This window comes from Drosophila novamexicana, unplaced genomic scaffold (assembly GCF_003285875.2).
Source record: "Drosophila novamexicana strain 15010-1031.04,08,12 unplaced genomic scaffold, DnovRS2.1 tig00000644-arrow-pilon, whole genome shotgun sequence".
Lineage (NCBI taxonomy): Eukaryota > Metazoa > Arthropoda > Insecta > Diptera > Drosophilidae > Drosophila > Drosophila novamexicana.
Window position 1 is genome coordinate 1334431 of NW_020824814.1, and position 21800 is coordinate 1356230.

The 21800-nt window shown below is 44.6% G+C and overlaps 9 protein-coding genes across 9 annotated transcripts; 4 read left to right on the forward strand and 5 right to left on the reverse strand.

Moving 5' to 3' along the window:
* Positions 1-3266: 3266 nt before the first annotated feature.
* LOC115762808 (uncharacterized protein DDB_G0271670) lies at positions 3267-4325 on the reverse strand. Its single transcript, XM_030705166.1, has 2 exons — positions 3526-4325; positions 3267-3471 (listed from the first exon to the last, which is right to left on the reverse strand). The coding sequence occupies exons 1-2, from the start codon at positions 4323-4325 to the stop codon at positions 3267-3269; spliced, it is 1005 nt and encodes a 334-aa protein (XP_030561026.1).
* A 2693-nt stretch (positions 4326-7018) lies between these two features.
* LOC115762809 lies at positions 7019-7387 on the reverse strand. Its single transcript, XM_030705167.1, has 2 exons — positions 7370-7387; positions 7019-7309 (listed from the first exon to the last, which is right to left on the reverse strand). The coding sequence occupies exons 1-2, from the start codon at positions 7385-7387 to the stop codon at positions 7019-7021; spliced, it is 309 nt and encodes a 102-aa protein (XP_030561027.1).
* A 1535-nt stretch (positions 7388-8922) lies between these two features.
* On the reverse strand, positions 8923-9308 carry LOC115762817. Its single transcript, XM_030705180.1, has 2 exons — positions 9245-9308; positions 8923-9177 (listed from the first exon to the last, which is right to left on the reverse strand). The coding sequence occupies exons 1-2, from the start codon at positions 9251-9253 to the stop codon at positions 8923-8925; spliced, it is 264 nt and encodes an 87-aa protein (XP_030561040.1). The 5' UTR covers positions 9254-9308.
* A 2251-nt stretch (positions 9309-11559) lies between these two features.
* LOC115762918 lies at positions 11560-11860 on the forward strand. The gene is made up of 2 exons (XM_030705298.1): positions 11560-11571; positions 11639-11860. Exons 1-2 carry the CDS (start codon positions 11560-11562, stop codon positions 11858-11860), a joined length of 234 nt encoding a protein of 77 aa, XP_030561158.1.
* An 830-nt stretch (positions 11861-12690) lies between these two features.
* LOC115762881 lies at positions 12691-12954 on the reverse strand. Its single transcript, XM_030705256.1, has one exon. The coding sequence runs from the start codon at positions 12952-12954 to the stop codon at positions 12691-12693; it is 264 nt and encodes an 87-aa protein (XP_030561116.1).
* Positions 12955-13016: 62 nt separating this feature from the next.
* Positions 13017-13626, forward strand: LOC115762741. The gene is made up of 2 exons (XM_030705078.1): positions 13017-13047; positions 13332-13626. The coding sequence occupies exon 2, from the start codon at positions 13360-13362 to the stop codon at positions 13606-13608; it is 249 nt and encodes an 82-aa protein (XP_030560938.1). The 5' UTR covers positions 13017-13047; positions 13332-13359; the 3' UTR covers positions 13609-13626.
* Positions 13627-13887: 261 nt separating this feature from the next.
* On the reverse strand, positions 13888-15705 carry LOC115762620 (carboxypeptidase N subunit 2). Its single transcript, XM_030704917.1, has one exon. It carries the CDS (start codon positions 15689-15691, stop codon positions 13985-13987), a length of 1707 nt encoding a protein of 568 aa, XP_030560777.1. The 5' UTR covers positions 15692-15705; the 3' UTR covers positions 13888-13984.
* Positions 15706-16979: 1274 nt separating this feature from the next.
* On the forward strand, positions 16980-17741 carry LOC115762731 (cuticle protein 18.6). The gene is made up of 2 exons (XM_030705065.1): positions 16980-17042; positions 17105-17741. The coding sequence occupies exons 1-2, from the start codon at positions 17031-17033 to the stop codon at positions 17420-17422; spliced, it is 330 nt and encodes a 109-aa protein (XP_030560925.1). The 5' UTR covers positions 16980-17030; the 3' UTR covers positions 17423-17741.
* Positions 17742-19182: 1441 nt separating this feature from the next.
* On the forward strand, positions 19183-19601 carry LOC115762713. The gene is made up of 2 exons (XM_030705038.1): positions 19183-19244; positions 19305-19601. The coding sequence occupies exons 1-2, from the start codon at positions 19233-19235 to the stop codon at positions 19515-19517; spliced, it is 225 nt and encodes a 74-aa protein (XP_030560898.1). The 5' UTR covers positions 19183-19232; the 3' UTR covers positions 19518-19601.
* The last annotated feature ends 2199 nt before the right edge of the window (positions 19602-21800 follow it).

Here is a 21800-nt window from a genome sequence, read left to right on the forward strand (position 1 = left end):
TTGTGGGTGGATAGCAGGTGTGGCTGCTCCTGCTCCTCCTCCTCTTCCGCTTTTCAGAGATGTCACCAGGAAAAATTCATAAGCCGCAATTAAGGCCGTCAAAAATAGATTTTAGCTATTGTCGTTTTGTTTTTTGTTGTCCTTGTTGTTGTTGTTTTGATTATTTAATTACGCACAAAATTGATTTTAATGCGCTATAAATAAAACTGACTGCCAATTGAGGGGGGGCATTGAGGCTTTTTAATGCTCTGTCTATGGGGATTTAATGAAGTCCGTTGTTTTAATGGCTCCGCCTGGTGTGGGGGCAGGCTGCAGACGCGGGCGATAATTGTTTCTGTCGTGTTGTCGTGCTGTCGTGTGTTGTTTATCCTCTAATTAAAAGGCGTAATTTTTGCCCTGACGTCAGTCCGTTAACAGATTTGTCAATTAAGAAACCAAAAGCTATAAAAACAATTGACGCCCATGCAGTTGACAATATTTACAAACTATAATTTTAGCCATATATAGGCCATTAGCACCTATACGCCTAACTGCGTTTACTAACAACATTTTCTACGCCTCGGACTCTTTTCAGGTCGTCTATATTAAGTTGAGCCCAGCCACATGAAAGTGGTATATATATATATTTGGTAAGTGGAAAATCAAAAGTTATATTTAAAACATATATTTCACTTTCATAACATTTCATATGCCTTATAATTTGACTGTTAGATTGTTATTTGTCGATTTTCTATCTGGTCACACAAATGCTTTAATATTTTATATTTTCAATCCTTAAAGTTTTATGAGTATCTAGGAAGAGAAACTATATTCTTACATAAATGGGAACTATTCATATTTCTTCTTTAAATGTCGTTTTTTTTTTTACATTAATGAACCTAGCACTTTTCCCATTAATTCTGCATACATGTAAATTTTAAAATTGGCGTTCTGCGCAAAATATTGCAAGCATAAATCCCCCTGAATTAATTTTAAATTAAAAGAAGAGTGCTTTAGTTGGGAGTGCCCGACTAGAAGATACCCGGAACCAAATATTTGTGGAATAATTAGAATAGAATAGTTGTCTCATGTAACTAAGTGTGCAGTTAATAGTTTTGGCTAGCAAAGTTAACAACCAAATAATCTGCACTTGCTGCAAGATAGCTTAGCAGGGACAATCACCCACAAAGGAGTCTGCTTCCAGAAAGTATTGCATATTTTCGGACTGGCGGTCAAAAACGATAAGTGCAAGAAATACATGATGCCCAATGACATAGAGAGTCCAGTGGTAGAAGATGGGAGAAGATGGGGTGCTATTCAATGGGAACCTCATCATTAATGGACTGACGTCCCCGGCAAAGGCGGAAAACCTGTAAAAGAAGGAATGTCTTCATTGGCCAGGAGGCTAAATCGAGATGAACTTAAGGTGTTAACCAGGCACGCAGCCCAGTGTTAAGAGAAAATAGCCAAACGGCCCAGGGCCAGCATGTTAGAGCAGCGTATGATTCCTTCTATGAATTTCAAACATCAGGGACAGAATCTGGCTAAGCAGGCAGACACAGGTCACGCGAAATCCACTCCATCACTTAATCAATATGAATTTGGTAATTCCACTCGCTGCTGTAGACAATTTGGGGGAAACGGTTGTATTACGTGTTTAACTAATGGTTAAACATCTTTGTGGAATTGCATCTTTGTGGAATTGAAAAGGAAACAAAATTTCAATTTTTGTTTAATCTAAAACTTACTTCGATTCGAATTTCTGGTTCTTAATTCGATGGCCTCCAATGTTTTTTAAATGACCTAGTCAAAGTATAAGCTAGTACGGTTGGGTGAAGAATTGGTGCCTTAAATTCGAGACAGAAAACTTGGGCCGGGCAAGGCCGGGTCTGCTTATATGTATATTATATACCGAAATACGCTTAAATTGTCAAATCAACAACCAATTCAAGCAGTTGCAAGACTGGGATTAGTTGTGCTTCATCAAAAATTGAATTGCTCCCATTTGCATGCTGCGGACCACTTGCAACATGCAGCATGCAGCATGCAACAGCAACAACAACAACTGCGTCTGGCGATTAACGTCATAGTTGTGTTCGTTATGCAGACATGATATCGTATGTCAAAACAATAAGGTCGAGTCCTTCGGCAACTTGAAAATTTGAGGACCTTACCTACATCAGCAGCAAGCGGCGCACAAGGCGACACGCAACTGTTCCCAGGGCACGGTTGACACTGTGCAACGTGTGGCAGGGCGCAGGACGCAGGCGCACGACTGCGCCCACCTTCGGCCCGATGAGCTTTGGCCTCAGAACTTTTTGCCGCAAAGCTCGTCAAATGGCCGTTAATTGCGAATTTGGAAATAAGAATGCGGCCGAGTTTTGTTTAGATTGATTTTTGCTTTATTTATTGACAGCTAGACTTAAGGCTTAAGGTTATATGCTCTAAAAATATAGGGTATTTACTTAGTTGCTAAACATTTTGCTATGCGTTTGTTTTTTGTTTTTTGCTTTTTCTTTTTCTCTTTGTTTCGTGTGTGTTTAGTCAAAAAAAGTGTGTTAGAGTTGAAAATAATTAAACATTGTTGGCGACTCAAGTATATTTTTTTGTACAATTTGGATTTAAATATATAATATATTTTTTTTAAAGAGTTTTCATTATTTTTTTTTAATAAATTCGTAATTTTGTCTAGTCAAGTGCCCGTTGAAATAAGTGCAAAGTATATTGAAATAACAAACTTTTCGAGATTCTTTTTTCGTATTCTTTTTTTTTTGAGCCTAGCTCCATAAGTTGAGTCAAAGTTTAAAAACTACTTGGGGGAAGATATGTGTGTGTGGATCAGGGTTTTTATGCTAAATAAAACTAAATTTTAGCTAATGTTTAAACTGAAAGTTCCTATCGATAGGCTAATATTTGGAATACATGGAATTTGTTGTACAAGTTTAAGTTCTTATTTTCTGTAATTTTTGGTTTTTATTTTGGCTAACACACATTTATAAAATATGCTTTGCTGCTGCATTTCCAAACTCTGTTTCTAGCCGTTTCTAGCCGTTTCTAGCTGCTGCCGGCTTGTTTTTCTTCATTTTTTTTAGGCACTACATCACTTTTCACTATTATCTACCCACCCCATAACCAGACTTTAAAGCCATTAACACCTTTGGCGTTGGCCTTCACCCTTTCACCCTTCATCCTTCACCCGCATTCGCCGTCTGCTTCATTGTCTTGGCCAATGTCCTCGCCGCGATGACGTCCGCCCGGGCTGTCCTTCCGTCCGTCCGTCCGCCCGACTAATACATGCTGTGCTGCAGCGTATAGGGGCAGCAGACCGCGTAGCTGGGCACCCGCGAGTATAGCCCGGACATGCCCTTCATGTAAACGTACTGAACTGGAGGTCGCAGTATGCTCTGCTGCTTCTTGTCCTTTTTCGACGATTTTGATGAGCTGCTGCTGCTGCTGCTGCTGCTGCTGCTGCTGCTGTTGTTGCTGCTGCTGCTGTTGCTGCTGCAGCTGCTGCTGTTGCTGTTGTTGCTTCTGTTGCTGTTGTGCGGCATCAGCGATTTTTTGCCCCGCATCAGCGAGGACAAGTTGCGCTGTCGCCGCGGCGTGCTGCTGCAGGACAAGGAGCGCAGCGATGCCGTTGCCGTTGTGGCCGCCGGTGTGGAGAAGTGCTGCAGCATGCGGCTAACCGAGGAGGAGATGGAGATGCGACTCAGATGCAGGCCAGATGTCTTGTTGTTGACGCCAGCCGATGCGGCCGAGGCAGAACGCGGCTCTGGTTCGCTACCATGCGGTTTAAGGTGCTCCAGATTCTCATTCTCATTATCGTTCTCATTGTCATTATCATTCTCATCCTCGTCAACGCTGCTGCCGCTATCATCATAGTGATGTGGATGCAGTTGATCTATGGCGCTGCCGGGTCGATAGACGGTTTCCACATAGATGTGTCCAGCATTGTTATCGTAAAATTCCAGACCAGGCGAACTCGACTCCGAGGTTGTGCGTGAGGTGTGCTCCAGATCGAGACTGGAGCCGCCATTGAGTACCTGGAGGCAATCATTGCGCGAACCACTCAGACTGAACAGATCCGTAGCCGAACTGCGTATATCATCCTGGCTGCTGTAGACGGTGTCGTTCTGGTGATGATGATGCTGGAAATGACGGCCCAGATGCCTGCTGAGCAACTGCAGCAGGCTGCGCGATCTGGACAGCTTCTGGCCGCGCGAGCCACGTTTCGGCTGCTTGGGCTGCTTGTTGCCCAGATCCATGGAGGAGCTGCTGGCGCTGTTGCCGCTCGAATTGGAGTTGGAGCTCGACTTGGAGCAATCGTTGGGTGACAGCGTATCCATCACGTTTCTCTCACTTTAATTTTCAACTTTTTTCTGCTTAAAGTCTTTTTCAATAGGTGTTCTTTGTAATATTTTGAATTTCACTTCAAGTCCGCTTGTTTTTGGTTTTAGTTGCAACGCGTGTCGCGACGTGTCCTGGCATTAACTGCTGGGGCAGGCGTTGTTGCTGCCGCTTTTATAGCTGCAGTCAATGTCGACTGATGCTCGAAAGCTTCGCGTTTAACCTTCGTGCCTGTGGCACACACACAGCATACAGCTCGCCGCCGCCCGCCGCCCGCTGCCGGCCTCATCCCGACGAGGACGAGGACACTTCGTGCGCTGCCTGCCACAGCTCGAGCCGTAGCAGCAGCAGTGCCCGTGCAGCTGTCGTGGCAGCCACAACGTGAGCGGCGACGACAGCATCTGTTATCCCAGTGTCCACTTTCCACCTTGGCTCTGTACAATATTTACGTAAACTCCGCACAACCTGTTGCCTGTTGGATGCTGGATGTTTCGAATGACTGCCTCATTCGTCAACGTGATTGCTGGCGCCTGCTCTTGCCCCTGCCTCGCTTCTTTTTTTTTGGCTTAAGAAAATCAAACGACGCTGCAATTTTGAGCTTTCACCCTTTGGCTGGCTGTGTGATTGAGAACGTGACTTTTGCACGTCATCCGCCTGCCTTCGCGCACCGTTCGCACCTTAGCCTTTCACCTGGCACCGAGGTACACGTGAAAAATGCCGCACTACATAGTTGCCACCGAAACCCGTTAGCTGCAAGTGCACCGAATGCCGCTGTGGTATGGCACTAGCATGACCCAGATTAGAGTTTATCTAGGGTCCTTCCCCGATTGATTCATCTGCCATTTCGACTATATTTGACTGGGGCTCTGCTCGATAAATTATGATTCTGATAGGCGTTGCGCTCCTATAACTCTCCTATTCAACTTCAAAAACTTTTGAAAAGTTCTCTTTATTATATATATATTGGTAAAGCTAGTCAAAAGAGTTTAATGATAATTGCCTTTGCCTTTGTATATAAATTGGAAATAGACAAAGTTGAAATATTTGTTTTGTGGGTAAATTATAGTAATCCGACTGCTTGACAGTTGTGAAAGACACATCATATCGAAAGGTATTTTTATATCTCTGCTTATCCATTTTGTAATTTGTTAAATAAATATATCAAAGTACGCATTCGCTTCTTGCTTCTAGCTTAGGCTCACAACAATTTATGTCTAACTTCAAGCTTCAGCTTCAAAAGTGAAATATTAATTATCTGTGCACTATACGAGAGCTACATATCAAATTTTCATTGTATATAAAACTTATTTAGCTGCTTCTTGGCTAATGGCCAGCAGACTTTCGTAATTTACTTCTAAAACACGTTTTGTTTCGCTTAGCTCCAGTTACATTCAGCACGTTGCAGGCACACGTCGCACTCACCTTGGCTGCAGCATATGCTGCTTCTGCTTCTGATGCTGCTTCTGCTGCTGATGATGCTGGTGATGATGCTGTTTCTGTTGCTGATGGGCATGGACAGCAGCAATCCAGCTTGACAAACCATAAATAGTTTCAATTGACGCAATCGTCTTGCAACTCAACGTAATTCCAGTGAGGCATACCTTACCTAAGTCCTCATTTAGTCCTTAGGTCCTGTTTTGCAGCATTGCTAAGAGCTTAGAGCTGAGCTGAGCGCAGCACATGACTGCAGCATACTCTGTTAGGATTGGGACTACTGAACTACGAGAGAGCAAAAGGGTGTGGCAAAAATACTTAGTAGAAAGGTTCATAGGTAGGCAGGCTGGATAGCTCTGACTATAAGAGGAATTAGTTTTAGAAGTTTAAATCTAATGTCCTCTCTTTTTTTTATAGAGTACAGTGTGTTCAAAACAAAAAATCACTGCTAAATGTCCTTAGACATGTGACATAAACTATATAAAGTTTATTTCCAATTGATTCTATACTCTATAGGAGCCATATAACATTTTTTTCCGATTTGTTACGGGCTTACATTTAAGTTAGACAAAAGTAAAGCTTGCAACTGCAACATTTTTAAGGGAATATCTTAAGAAACAGAAACTTTTTCCACACAAAAACTGACGTTTCGAGCGACTATTTTTAAAAAGCTTTAAGATACTCCAACTTGATGTTGATAAGATTTTTCTCATCGATAAGCACCATAGACAAGTAGGGTCAAGAACTAAGCTTCAGTTCGATCGACAATGACAGCTATAGTGGTTCGATCCGGATGATTTCTACTACAAGAAGCCGGACGATAGATTTGCTGATACTACGCATGGATACTATCCAGAATATATATAGCTTATGGGCCACAAGCCTTCTCCTTCTATGCGTTACAGCTTTTATCTCAAGTCTATAATGCCCACTGAAAGCGTATAGATGTAGAGTAAGTTGCTAGTGACGCATAGTCAAGGTCATTCGAATCCGGCGGAAAATATGTGGCAATGTCACGTAGCAGCGTTTGGGTCACCTGTTGCTCCTTAGCTAACAGGAATACGGCTCCGTGTGGAGCTCAACATTGGTTGGCTTTCGGCAAGTAGGTAAGCGCCAGGCGCCCCATTGCGTTGCCCCTTGGCAAATTGAAGTACAAGGCATTGTGAACCTATTTGTTTTGTGTTTATTAGATTGGCCAATTTCACAGTAGCTGCCGCAGTCGACTGATGGCATTGCCAACCGCTGTGCATGCCGGGCATCAAAGCAGAAACGGGGTTAGCGACAAGGCCCCAATGCCAATGTCGAGTGCCGCACCGAAGCGCTGTCCCGGCGAGTACGTGGCCGGATAGGGCTGGGCATACGGATAGCCCGAGGGGTATCTGCTGTAGGCGCCATCATGGTGCACTGGTCCAGCTATGCCATAGTAGTTGTTGTAGTACGTCTCTCCCGGCAGATAGGTGCTCGTATACGGTCTTTGTGCCTGCACGCCCAGCCCGAATGAGACAAGCGGCTTGCCCTTGGCGCTGGCCAAGATTAGCAGCAGCAACAACTGTAAATGTTTATTGAAAGTGTTAGAAATTCAATTCAGCTGAGCTGGGGATTTGCCTACCCAAACACAATTGCGCATTTTCCTAGCACTTGTTTCCTTATGGGTTTTCTATGGAAATTCTAGATGCCAGTTCGTGTCCACTCGCTGCCCGCGACTTGTGTGCTTTGCTGTGGCAGCTGCACTCCTGTGTTCCTTTTATACCTCGCATAGCTGGTTGCCTGGCTGGGCTGTGGGCCGTTTCTGGTTTGCAGCTTGGAACATTTGTGCATGGCTCTTAATTTACTTAGTTTGTTGTCGTTCATCGGGAATTTTCTGCAAGTTCTGTTCTTCTTCATCTTCATCTTGTTGTGGCAGCCACGCCCAACTCTAAGTTAAACTCGTTTAGTCATGTGAAATTGATACCGCGAACTTGTTCTATCTGCTAATAACTGAAATTAACAATTTCTTAATGCTTTGCATAGGGCTTGTCTGGACTCGACCCGACTGATGCGCTCATGTTTCATAAGCAAGTGTCATGTCCAGTATGCAGAAATGGACGACAGGTAAATGCCCTGTGAACTTTTATCTTTCACTTTACAGAGTATTTGTGTTAGATTAATTAATATATATTTACATTGGAGGAAGTAAAAGTGCAGCTTACAGTTACTTACCCTATTAGATTATTTAGGCAACTTATTCGAAAAAGAAACCTATTCTCGTTGTAAGTAAGCCGGCTTGCAGGTCTTCTTCTTATACTTATTACATATTTAAAGAGTGGAAGGCGCTTTTCACTATTTGATATATTGTAGAGACAAATCTAGATCAGAGAGTATTGCGAAAATCCAGATATATTTCCCCCAGAAAATAGTTAGGGAACTATACCCATAATTGCATTTCGTTCTCCTCAAAACAACCTCAAAGTGCCTTCAAATAACTATAGGTCCTTTTGCTCCTGCTAATTACTTGTGGCAGTGTATAAAAACCAATCAAACATTAATTAATTTATGCGATTAATTTGCCAGTCGATTCGGTTGGTTGTCTGGTTTCCGTGTACAATTTGCGTACGCATTTGTGTCCAAGTTCGTCACCTGGACACCCACGAATCCATGTGACCAGCGTCGGGTCACGTTTTTCAACGTGCTGAAACGCAAAAGTTTCCATTGCAAAAAAAGGAAATAATAAAATAAAAACTTTCCGCCGGATTTGTTGGACCGGCAACAGTTGTTGCCATTGCTATGGCTTCCATGTGCAGCTCCCGTTGGGCTCTGACGTGTGCCACGCCCCAATTTGCCGCCCACGAAAGGGTTTCAATGCTGGCAGATTTATTTTAAACGCTGCTCTCTGGACTTGGGTTCAAGGTGCCATGTCCAAGCGGTTAGGTCACCCGATATGGCTAAAACTACGGTCCATTGTGAATGATCTCGTCGTGAATTGTTTACGCTTACGGCGGGGCCAATAGCTGGCCGCAGTTCAATAGACCAGAGTGCAGACACTTTTGGTAGGGAAATTGTTGTGACGCCCCTTTGGACCACATTGGACAATGTGAACTGTTTTTTGGCCAGGTTAATGCTTGCAAACAATTGCGATTGATGCTGACAAACTTTATTCAAATTTCATGCGTTAAGTATTTCCCCCTAGAACAGATACCCATAGGTCAGGGGCTTGTAGTCGCTGCGATACTGCTGCTGGTAGGAATTGGGTGTCTCCACGCTGTGGTACACATGCGACTGGCTGGCCGGTTGGATCAGCCGGGTGTAGGCCAGAGGCAGGACGGCAGCCGTGTGGCGTGCATAGGCCAAGCCGGGTGAGGTATAGTAGCTGGTATAGCCGGGCGTATAGAGTATCTCGTGGCACAGCACAAAGCTGACCAGGCAGGCAAATACGATGAACTGCAAGCAAATAGTTGTGTTAGAGTATCTCGGGAAACATTTTGGCTGTCACAGCTCCAACACTTACCAGCTTCATGGTCTTCCAGTGGAGCACAAACTGAATACCATTCGCAGCCCGGGGCGGCCTTTTATAGGCTGTGTCCGATCTCCTAGCTGCTGCTGGCCAAGGTCAAAGGCATTTGCTGCAGCGGCAATTTGAAAGAAGCCCTTAACTCAGTTTGAATGCAGCTTGCAATTGCAATTGCACTTCACAGATCGATTGACTACAGTCCAAAGAATACAATCAAAAGAATCCAGACTCCAGAAACCACAACAAGTCAGAATGTGACGGGCGTTAATGGGGCAAGGACTGCAGAATACTCTGTGGTTAAGTTTATTTCAGTTCTTTAAGTTCTTATTATATGCAACATTTCTGAGCTTTAAGTTTGTGGCCGGCTTCAAACTGGAAACCAAATCAAACCAAAAATAGAATACTTTCATTTAGAGTCTTACAATTTTTGTGAGCCAAAGGCTGCGCCTTTGAATGTGGAAAGTCAGGTACCGAAAGGCAAAGAATGGGTTCAAACCGTAAACTGCGCCACCGATAAAAATGTTATTTATTGGGCTTGCAGCCTCGGCATATGCTCATGTCGTATATACCCTCAATGCTCTCTGCTGGATATAGAGTATAACGAGCTGCTCGCCCGTCTCCAGATCCAGATTGAGCGCTGATCGTCGTGCGCGTCTGACAAGATAAGCCCAAACGAGCTGCCACATAAATAGAGGTGCATGCAACATATGCTGTGGCACAGGCTCCTCCTCCTCCTCCTTCTTCTCCTGCTTCCTCAATCAGCACTCGAAGTCTCCTCCAATCTCGCTCTAGAGTTCTTTATACGGTGAATGGTAAATATTTTTCCTTTTGCCATTTGCTGTTTACATCTTTGGGCCATTTGCACTTTGTTTTGCAGTTGTCGTTGGCCAAAATAAACAATTAAGTGAACGGACAGGGGGGGGGGGGAATTCTGTCAGCACTTCCGGTATTTCGCTTTGATAGATTTCAAGGTCAGCTCCAAGCTGTACGCCGTGGGCGTATTTACACTTTTGCCCTTGAATTTGGACGCAATTTGTGCGAAGTTTGCCAAGTGCGTAGCGCTTTTTGTTTTGCATTTGTGGTCCTTTGGTATTAGACGTAGGCCCAAAAACAAACTCCTACGCAAACGGCAATTAATGCTGAATGCCCATAATATATAAAACTGATTATTCAATATATTTGCGTAGTATTTCCTATTTTGTACAGTTCCGGTCAGCACTTGTTGTTTTTTTAGGAAAACAATTGCGTAGCTGCTCAGTTTCAATCTGATCAGAGTTTTGTGCTCTAAATCGCATCACAGTATAAAATCACATTACCTATTGGAAGTTGTATTTTGTGGCCTCAATCAAAAACTAAAACTTAATGAGGTTAATGTATTTGTTGCGCTTTAATTCAAATCTGAAATATATATATCCTCATATCTCATTTCGTATTATATCGTGAAATATCTATCTATCTATGTATCTATGCATCTATGTTATCAATACGTTTCGTAATATTGTTAAACATTTTTCTATATATATACATGCAAAAGCACTAAATTCATCAAATTCGGTATGTCAGGCTCTCTTATAGAGATATACAGATCAGGAATATTCCACTTTTGAGATACTTCTCAGCCTTTCCACCAACAAATTGAAAAAAAAAAGGTCTCTACTTTGCGTTTTTGTATAAACTATTTAAATTCTGAAAATAATATAAAATTCTGAATGGAAGCTAATAAAAAATGCATTTCCCTTACATTATGGGGGGCGCAGAGGTAGAAGTAGAGCAGCGCCTGATTGACTATGTGCATGAATATATTTAAATATGTTTATTAATTCTGAATTAAAATGAATAATTCATATGTGAAAATCAGATACTTTGCCCACAGGGAAAATGTTCTGTTTTCACCACCCTTTTTATTTATTGCATAATTAATTCTTTAATTTATGCTCTCCAAATGAAAATTGTAAAATTTGTGAATATGTAAATGTATACGCACAATGCCACAATTCGCCCCGCCCTTTTTTTCGAGTGCATTTGCTGTACGCGTTTTTTGAAGCCGCAACTCGAGAAGCGCAGCGACCCACTGACAAGTTTGGCTGGCGGTTAAAGAGTGGGTAATTTAAGCCGAGAACTCAGTCATTCACTTGCGAAATACGAGCTGGCCAAAAGCCAAACAAAGCCGCCCAAGATATTGGAGCGAAGGTCGTGTGTTGGGTTGCATGCCACTTGCCAGTTGCCACTCGTTATATAAATGCCGCAGACAGCGCAGCGAATCAACAAGTCTTCTGGCAGCATCTACAAGTCCCAGTACAAACGCCCCCAACATGTACAAGCTGGTAGGTGGTTTGAGCCTGGCGAGCCTGTCATATTTTGTGCTTTAATACCAACAAATCCTTTTGGCAGTTCATTTTGCTGTCACTGTGCGTGGCCATCGCCTGTGGGGCGCCTGGCCTGTTGCATGCAACGCCCATCCTGGGCAGCGCCACGTCGTACCACATCTTGCCGCCTCAGCAGCACCAGCAGGCGGTGCATGTGGTGCGTCCAATTTGGCCAACGCACCACATTGTGCGGCCCATCATTCATGGCGGCGCATATGCTCACGGGCATGGTCATGGCTGGCTTTAGGCCTGAAGCTAGCGGCGGCAGCCTTAGATGTGTCCATCTGCATGCCTGAAATAAAATAGTTTGAGCTTGATTGGAATTTAGCCGGCATAGATATCTTTTCTTTTGGGCGGGACTGGCTATAAAAGTGACAGGCTCTACGGCCAGCAGCTGCAGTTATATTCCATAGCCTTCCAGGCAAACATGTGGCCAGTAAGTAGGCGTTCTCTTGCCTCACACACAACTCTGTAGAGCTTCATCTTCGGCACAGTTCCGGCTCTGGCCCTGGCTGTGGATCGGTGTGGCGCTGCTGCAGCTCAGATGCGCCTGGACCCTTCATTTGTTCGTGCTGTCGCCCCGCCCCGGAGCTGCCCAGGACACGCTGCCAATGTTTAGGGACGCTGGCGGGCTGCAGCTGGAGGATGCGCAGGGCAAGCTGTACGAGCCCAAGGATTTCTTTCGCGACGTACAGCGTCTGATGTACACCTTCTTTCATCTGGTGCAGACAACCAGTCCACAGCTCGTCAACACGCCCAAGAAGCAGAAGAAGCCTAAGTTGCCATTCAATCACAAACTGATTGTGGATCGTTTGGGCTTTGGCAATTTAACCCTCAATTTAGCATTTACTTTCAACTTTATGTCGACCAACACCTTTAATGGCTGACCTAAGGGTTAAGGGGGAGCAGAAAAAGTCTAGCAAACTTTTAGGCTGCAGTTGAAATAAGCTTCAGTTGGAAATACAATTCTTTTTCGCTTTTTTTTTTTTTTTATGTTGTCAACTTTTTATTAGCCATCAGATGTGATTCGCAGTTCGAGTGGGTTCCGGTGGGTTCCAGAGAGTTCCGGCGGGTTGTCTACTTCTTCAGCAGCAGAGGAGCTGCATAGGGCGATGCCAGATAGGGCGAGGCCACATACGGCGATGCCACATAGGGCGAGGCCACGTACGGCGATGCCACATAGGGTGCCGCAAAGTTGCCATGATATTCGGTGCTGTAAACAGCAGCAGCAGGCGCTGCAGCCACCAACGGGGCGGAGTAGGCGAGTGGTGCAACAATTCCAGGCTTGGCGGCAACGCAGGCAACCACGGCGAGGAAGACGGCAGCGAAGAACTTGAACATTTTTAGGTTTATTTGCTGGTTGACTTTGTCGTTGAAACAAAATGTAACTGATGCTCTAACCAGTGCCCAGCCATGGCTTATATACGCAAATTGGTAAGACCTTGTCCAACGTATTCTCTTAGCCAATTGTCAGGCAGCGCACGTAGCCAGCCCAATTGGCAGTTATATGCGTAAGTGGCTTTAACAATACTATGTGGTTGAGTCTTGTCGAGCTGTGTCTCTTCAGCTCCGTTTGGCTCATTAGCTGGGCTGGCACGCAGTCTGCGCCAAGGCTCTACCTAGTATTAGCCAGCTGCCTGGCTGCCTGGCTGACTGTATAAAAGCCCCAACGCCAATAGCTGTAAACATCAGTTCAGTTTAGTTACTTCTACAAGCAGCTCAAGCCCTACTACCAAACCCAACAAGATGTTCAAGTTTGTTGTCCTCGCCGTGCTCGCTCTGGTTGCCTGCGTCGCTGCCAAGCCCGGAATTGTGGCCTACTCGTCGCCCTATGTGGCATCTCCGTACGTGGCATCTCCGTATGTGGCCTCCTCGTACGTATCATCGCCCTATGTGGCATCGCCATATGTTGCCTCACCTTATGTGGCATCACCGTACATCGCCTCGCCCTATGCTGCCGCCTACAGTGCAGCTCCTCTGCTGCTCCGGAAGTAGATAAATTCAGCCGGCAAATATCAAATATCTCTCTGCATCTCTCTCTGTCTGCGAAAACTGAATATAAATAAACGAAAAACTGAAACTCGGAATCGAATTGTTTGCTGTGCACTTTTATCTTTTCCATATAGCCCGAGACGACTGGCTCAGTTCAAGGTCTTTGCCTGGCGCTTATCTAAGCCGCCAGCAGGAAGTTTGTGTCGAGGTCTTTGCAGTTTTTATCTCTCGCCATTTGGTTGTTTTTCCCTTTTTGGAGTCAAAGCTCTAAAGATTTCCTGGTTGAAGTCTTTTCATACATTTATTTTTAAATTGCAATTCGTATATCTTAAGTATAGGGCTTTGTTTTTGGCTTAGGCTAAATATTATGCTAGGCCACTCACAGATTCAGATTCGCATCCATTGTGGCTGTCGACTGGAAGACAATGCTGCTGCGATTATATCGACCCGAGCGTCGCACCTTGCGGACGCGCAGTGTGACCAGGGTCACCACAGCTATCAGGATCGAACCCCCAATGGCATAGAAGAAGAGCTTCATGAAGAGCAAGTGCAGTTCCAGATTCTGCGAGTGGGCGCGCAACAGCTCCAGCTGTTTGTGCAGCGCCAGCATGGGTTCCTCGAGGGCAATCGCTGCGGCAGATTGCGCATTGGCCTGTTGGCTGGCCGAGAGACTGATGCAGGAGACGTCACGTATATGCGGCGTCTCGTCTGTGCTGTCGTCGGGCTCAATGTGCAGGATCACCGTATCGGTTAGGTAGGGCGGTATAAGCAGATGGTGCAGATAGGAGCAATTGAAGCGATTGCGAGAGATGCCCAGTTTCTGGAGCACCGGAAAGGCCTGTGTGAAACTGCGATTGCCCTGCACCTCGCTGAGCGCATTGCCGTCCACAAAGAACTGCTTGAGGTTGGCCAGGTAGGGCACAAACAGATCCAAATTAAGGCTCGTCATATTGTTGAACGACAGGTCGAGAATCTCCAGATGCTTCTGCTTAGAGAACATGCCGAATTGCAGCTCGCGCACGCCAATCGAGCGCAGGTAAAGATTGCGCAGCCGCTTCAGCTGATCGAAAGTGTTCACACCCAGTGGTCCAATGGGATTATAGGAGAGATCCAGATGCAGCAGAGCTGTCAGATTGGTTATATTCGCTATGCTGGCCAGTCGATTGCCGCGCAGCTCCAGTGTCTCCAGCTGCAGTGCCTGGTGCATCTGTATGGAGCTGATGTTGTTGTAGTTGGCGCGCACAAAGCGGGTGGAATTCACGGTGAGATTGGTCAAGTGGTTGTAGTCCAGATGCAGTTGATGGACAATGCTCTTGTTGGTCAGCTGGAAGGTGTTCAGCGAGTTGGTGGCCAGCAGCAGGCTCTCCAGGCTGGCGGCCTCCGTGAATGTGTCCGGATGAATGCGGACTAGCTTATTATTGGAGAGGTTCACCTCTTTGATGCGACGCATGCGACTGAAGACCTCCGGCTGGACATAGCTGAGGGCGTTGCTCTCCAGCGATACCGACTCCAGATACTCGTTGTCCTTGAAGATGTCCTTGTGCAGCTCGCTGAGACGATTGCCCGTCAGCTGCAGCTTATTCAGAATGTTCAGGCCACAAAACGCATTCTCACTCAGCTGTGTTATCTTGTTGTACGATAAATCCAGGCGCATCAGAGCATTGGCTCCGATGAACACGGACGTCTGCACCGAGGTCAAGTTGTTGTAGCTCAAGTTCAGATAGGTCAGGTTGCTCGCCCTGCTGAAGGTGTTTCGCGTCAGCTCCAGAATGCCCGTATAGGACACATCCAGGGTCTTCAGGTGGGTGTACATCTCGAACAGATGGAAGGGCACATAGAGCAGTGTCGAGTCGTAGAACTTCATGAACTTGATCATGTTGTCCGGCACATAGTTCTGGACCACCACGTTCTGGCTGTGGGTCACTATTAAGCCGGTCACCGTGCAGAATGCCTCGCCGGGATCCAAGTACAGATGCTGCTCGAACTCGTCGCAGCTCAGATAGACATCACCAGCCAGCGCACGATCCTTGCGCAGGGACGACAGGACGAACAGCAGGAGCAGGAGCCAAACATTACGTATACGCATTGTGAACCGCGCGAGGCGAACACTTTTCGCGAACTGCAAACGCATTTTCGCCAGTTATTACAGAAATGCAATCATGTAAAGCAAGGGATGCAATAAATAATATATATATATAATGTGTATATATATGTTAAGATTGTCGTTCCTTTTAATGCCCTGTAAATATCTAAAGGTGGTATGCTCGAATTTCGGGCACGAGAGACAGAGCTCTTAAAGCTCCTTTTTGTCGACTTGTGTTCGTCTAACTAGGTCGGGCTTTCTCAAAGAGGTTCAAAATGTCCACTTGTGGGCACTTGAGGTATTTAATTGAATAATTATTAAATTGATGATTGAAATTGTTTTCAAATAAGTTTGAGAATCTGCGCTATGAGAACTCAAAAACTATAAATAAAAGGAATATATCCTTTAGAACCTCTGTTCTATGAGAACTCAGAAACAGGGAACTTGGAGGAATATGTCTTTTAAGAATATTAAGATACTTTGTGCAGGTCAACTTCAAGTCGAGCTCTTTCAATCGAGAACTTATGTATTTATTTCAGATACTTCTCAGTCCATTCAATAAGCTTTTGCGCGTTCTGACGATAAGAAATGTCGGCCTGTGCATTGATATTTTTCTTTTCTTTCTTTTTGCTTTGTTGCGTCTCCGACTCAAATATTTTTTTCTTGTGAGCTTTAGGCTGGACAGATTTGATAGCTTTAATGGGCTCTACTCCCACGATATATTGACAGCTTGTTGTGGTTTTTTTTATGTCACGATTAGAGCATATTGCCACATGCCACTGCGGCCTATTGGCTGGCCAAAAAAGATTGCAAAAGTAAATTGCAGCGTCATGTTGCGACCTTGACACATGCAATATATGCAATCCGATTAGGCGTGCGTGCAACGCCTGCACCATGCTCCATGCTTCATGCCACACATGCCCAATGTCCAGTGTCATTCGCATTGGGTTTGGCCTGGCCACAAGGGCAGGTCAGTTAACTGACCGCATAAATTGAATCGGAACAGCTACTGTTTTGTAGAAACATTTTTTTGGGCGGTTGCCTTCAAAACACACCACAACACTTTTTATGGACTCACATTTGGAGACGTGCTCGACATACCCAAGCAAAAGACCTCTGCGACAGTTCCAGCTGCCCAGCTGCTGGGCACGTAGCCAGAGGTGTTCAATTGGCACTCGCCTTGTCTATATTTTGTCATTTGTTTTTTTTGCTTCTTAATATTTGGCGACTGTAGAACCCATCAAAACAAAACCAAAAACTGTCGCATTCGGGCTATAAAAATGCAGGCGCCTTTGACCAGCGCATAGTCTACTTTGTTAGCTCTGCCCACAAACATTTCAACATGTTCAAACTGGTGCGTTTTTTTCTTCTCTCAAATCCTTTTCTATTTGTTTGTTAAATCCGAATTTCTTGCAGTCTGCTGTCATCTTTGTGCTCGGCGCCGTTCTCGCCTGCAGCCTACAGGCTGAGGCCAAGCCCGCGGTTCTCGTGGATGCCGCTCCTGCGGTGGTAACTGCCACCAGCTCCCAGTATGTGGCACGCAATTACAATGGCATCGCTGCTGCGCCCATTGTTGCCGCTGCCCCCGTTGCCGCCGCCTACACCGCGCCCGTTGCCGCCGCCTACACCGCGCCCATTGCTGCCGCTGCTGCCCCCGTTGCCGCCGCCTACACTGCGCCTGTTGCCTATCCCTACAGCTACCCCTATACCGCTGCTGCCTACACATATCTATAAATGATTCATCTGATTCAAACGGCTTGACTCATCAAGATTTACTTTTTTTGTAAATAAAAACAATTGCTCGAGAGGAATTATTTGGTTTCTTGATTGTAGAGAATCGATGTTTTGTTAAGGATTCAAAATATGTGTTTTTGATGTGTCTTAACAAGCCAATAAGTTGATTTTCTAAAATGCATTTTACTTCTTTTGTTGTATATTCCTGCTTGATTGATTATTTGGTGGACAGGTAACTTCTATTCTATTCCTGGTTCGACCCTCCTGGTTAGAACCCTCGAACTGCCACAAAATGCAAATTCTAATTTAAAGCTTTTGGTTTTGAGCGGAAAAGCCTTGTATATAAAATATACAAATATATTTTTTCTAGAAATGTCTGTGGCTGTGACTTCAATAAAACTAGCCTTCATAAGTGAATTCAACTTTTATTTAAGGCATATTTTGTAAAAAGTTCATCCAGGTTTATTAGACTACCTTTTTGTGGATTGGTCTTTAAGATGCCAAAGTATTAATATTGATTGATATTTGTCAAACAATGTCGCAAAATTGCTTCTTATAGAACCTTAAGTTAAAACATTTGAATTGATTAAAAACAGAAAAAATTGTAGTTGGCTTTTAGTTCTATTTCGACAAATATTCAGAAAACGGGGAACTCGAATATGTTGTCAATTCCATGTTTCAGAGCCATAATTTTCATGTAACTTTCATCACAATATTATTTTTAATTATTTAATAGTTATATTTGGACACATTTCTCTAAAGTAACATTTGTATATTTAACTTAACAACAACTCCGCGTATTTGCAACGATCTGCAATTTGTGTCTTGTCAAGGATTCTGAACCTGGAATCCAGCTGCTGCCTGCCTGACAGCAGCTGTGTTTGCGGGTTTGTTGTTGTCTGCGGGATTCTCCTCCACCTTCTTGTCGCAAAATGCTGCACTGCAGCGCCCGAATGGCACCCACGCAGCTGGGCAGCACGAGGGCGGCGGTGCAGAGCTGGCAGCAAGTGGAGCAATCCTCTGGACAGCACTGGGCAGGTTGATCCGAGCAGCAGCGGCAGCAGGTGGCACAGCAGCTCGGCTCAGCGACTGCCGACGTAATCTGACCACTGGGCTCAGGCTCGGCGTGGAGCATCTGCGTCTTATCCGTTGAGCTGCGCTTCAAGCGTAGCAATTTCTTATACATTTTTTGTGTGTTCTAAGCGCTTTGCACTGATCGAATGAAACAGCCTGCGGCGCAATCGCTTAGCTTTATAAATTCACTTAGTGCGGCAGCGCTGGGTGTCCGTGTGGGATTGGGTTTGGACTTGGGAGTGGGTCAGAAACCCAAACAAGCTCGCATGTGGTATGCGGAGCACGTGCCTGCGACGTTCAGTTCGATTTGCTGATCGTTTTTCGTTGTTGTTGTTGTTATTTGGCGTCACGCGTTTAAAAATACTCATTGCGTTTGACTGGGCAGCGACCTGCCCCGCCCGCCTTCCGCCCCGCTAATGAAACTAAAAGTAAAGTGCAAATTTGTGGCTGAGATTCTCCTTGGCGTCAATTGATACGACAGTCGACAGCCGACGACGGCTCAATTGGCAGGCAAGAGCATCCATCTGAGCTGCGCCTGGCCGTGCATAATAATTAATATTATTATTAGTATGCTGTTTTATTTATTTTTTTTTGGCTTCAACTTTGTGCATTTAGGGCTCCGTTCGTTAGGTATATAAGTGCGTGCATTTGTAGCTGTGGGCATCAGTCAAGTTCTTCAGAACAAACAGCTCGCCAGCCAGCACGACAAATCGCAACCACCAAAAACCACTTCAAAATGTTCAAATTCGTAAGTCCGAAACTAAAAGTGTCCAATTGTGTTTTCGATATAAACAAATTGTGTTCATAGTTCGCTTTGTGCCTGTTCGCCATTGTGGCCTGTGTCGCCGCCAAGCCCGCCGTGGTGGCTGCCCCACTGGCCTACAGCGCCTACACCGCTGCACCACTCGCCTACAGTGCGCCCTACACCGCTGCCTACACCGCCGCTGCCGCCTACCCGTACTCCGCTTATCCCTATGCCGCTGCATACTCCGCCTATCCCTATGCCGCCTACTACCGCTAAGCGCACCACTGAACCACGTCAACCACGACCAGCCAGACCTGATATCGTATTTGGATCCTGATTTTAGTTAACTTCACGCAATTTTAATTTCCTCGAGCAATTATCATGTGCTTAAGCTGTTCCTTTACTTGGTTTTTGTTTCATCTTTTTGGTTTTTATTTTTGATTTTCTAGTATTATTTTTGATGATAGAGAGGGAATATTATTGTTTGAATAAATGCATTTTGCGTAAAACGTAAAAATATTTCAATCGATTTTTACATTTTATTTTAAGTAATTCAAGTGTTTACTTAATTATCTCTGCATTTTTTTCTTTTGACTCACTTGACCTCAACAAGGACGTTCGCTTGTGTTTTTCCAAGTGTTGCCTTCGCATCGAGCGCTCGCTTCCCCTGCCCATTCGCCCGATTTGGTCTCTATATTGAATGTGCAACACAATTAAAATGCACAGTCCGAAGCCTCCCATTGAATATATGTACTTGTAACTGGGTTAGGTTAAAATGACGGGCACGTAAACAGTAGCCAACAGTTTGTGGCTGATCTGAGGATTGGTAAGCGTTAAATTATGATAATCGCATCCATAGAAGGCAGCTGCTGACGCCAGCTTTGGTCCCCCCTAGCCTTAGTCCCCTTCAGCTGGCCCGAGGCGGAAGTGACTAAGCTCTTGAGTTAGGAATGTGGATTATCGTGTAGTATATCAAATGATTTGCTATTTTGGTTAGGATTTGTTGGCCTTGTTTGCGATCGTTTTAAGTATGGTAGTAAAAGTGTTTGGCCCTGGTTTTAGTGCGTGCGCATTGGCAATATTTGAATTATTCAATGCAGGTACAGCTCAGCAGACATTGTTAGGCCGTTGCTTCGGGCCGTGTTAATAAGTCGAGTCATGAGGCTATTAAAAATTTAATCCCCAATCAGTGCGGAGAAGCATAATATTGCATGCCACACGTGCCACAAAGCCAAACAAACAACATTCTGCACTCGAGCCCGGCCACAGGCTGGACCCTACAGTTCATTGCCATCGCCGCCGATGACATTGAAGCATTGCATAATCCTTTGGCACTCGTCATGTTGTTATTTTCTCCACTGTTTTCTATTTGTTCTAAATACACCCTGCACATATCAAAATGGGTCCAACGGGTGTACAGAGCGGTAATATCGGAATGCCATATATCTCTGATCTAATTATAATTATTATCATTCTAATACATTAGCTGCTTATGTAGCTTACGCTCTAATGGAATGAGCTTTGAATACTAATGTAGTGTTTTATTTATATTGTACTATGGTGTTCAAGCAAGGACAAGAAATCGCATAAGAGCACATTATTCGTTTGGTTGTAATATAAACAATGCATTAGACAAACAATATTCTGTCTTGAGTCTCATTGGGGTCTCGAACCCTACACTATAAGCTACTTAATCGACTTAAAGTAATGCTCTAATATTTGTTAATATTTTTCTATTCGTGATACATTGTAGTATCCTGGAGCTTTCAGAAGTTAGCCGCCATAGGATAATGAATTGCCTATTGGTCATCAGACTGCTGTGTAGAGGAATCCGGGCTCGAATCTCTTATCTCTTATTTATGCTATCTAAAAGTAGGGCTCTTTGATTGTAGACATATACTGACAGCTAATGTAATGATAATAATTTTAGCAATAAGAATTATAATATTAATAAGTTGACTAGGGTATTTCGTCTGCAGCAATGCAAAGACATTAAATGCTAGCTTGTTTTTAATTGAAACGTGGCGCGATTTGTTGCGTGTGGCAGCAACAGCTGCTGGCTTGCCACAACTTCTAACATCTACTTCTCGTTGTCTTGTGTTGCGTTTAATTAAAAGGCGCCACTTGCGAACAAATCTCAGCGATCAATATTGAATGGGCCTTGCCACTCCTTGCAGCAAGTGCATTAATCATACGCCGCGTGGTACCGCCAATTGGCTATCAGAAAATGCATTTCATTAAATGTTTAAATGTCGAGCTGCTTGCAAATTAAATCAAATGCCGATTTTGGCTAGTTCTCGAGTGCTTTTTGCATGATTTTTGACGCCTACAAATTGGTATTAACTGTTGCCTCGTCTCATTTGCTTGCAGGGCGAATCGACCACGCCCACAGCAACGCCTTTATAATTGGTATACAACAATGTTTCCCAGGCAACTCGTTTGCTGTGCGATCGCACGTTTTAATCAGCTTCCCTCCTGCTGCTAGCTATTTATTTTTTAAATGGCTACAGTGCTGCCGTTTAGTTAACGAACACAGTGCCCACAATTAGGCAACTGCCC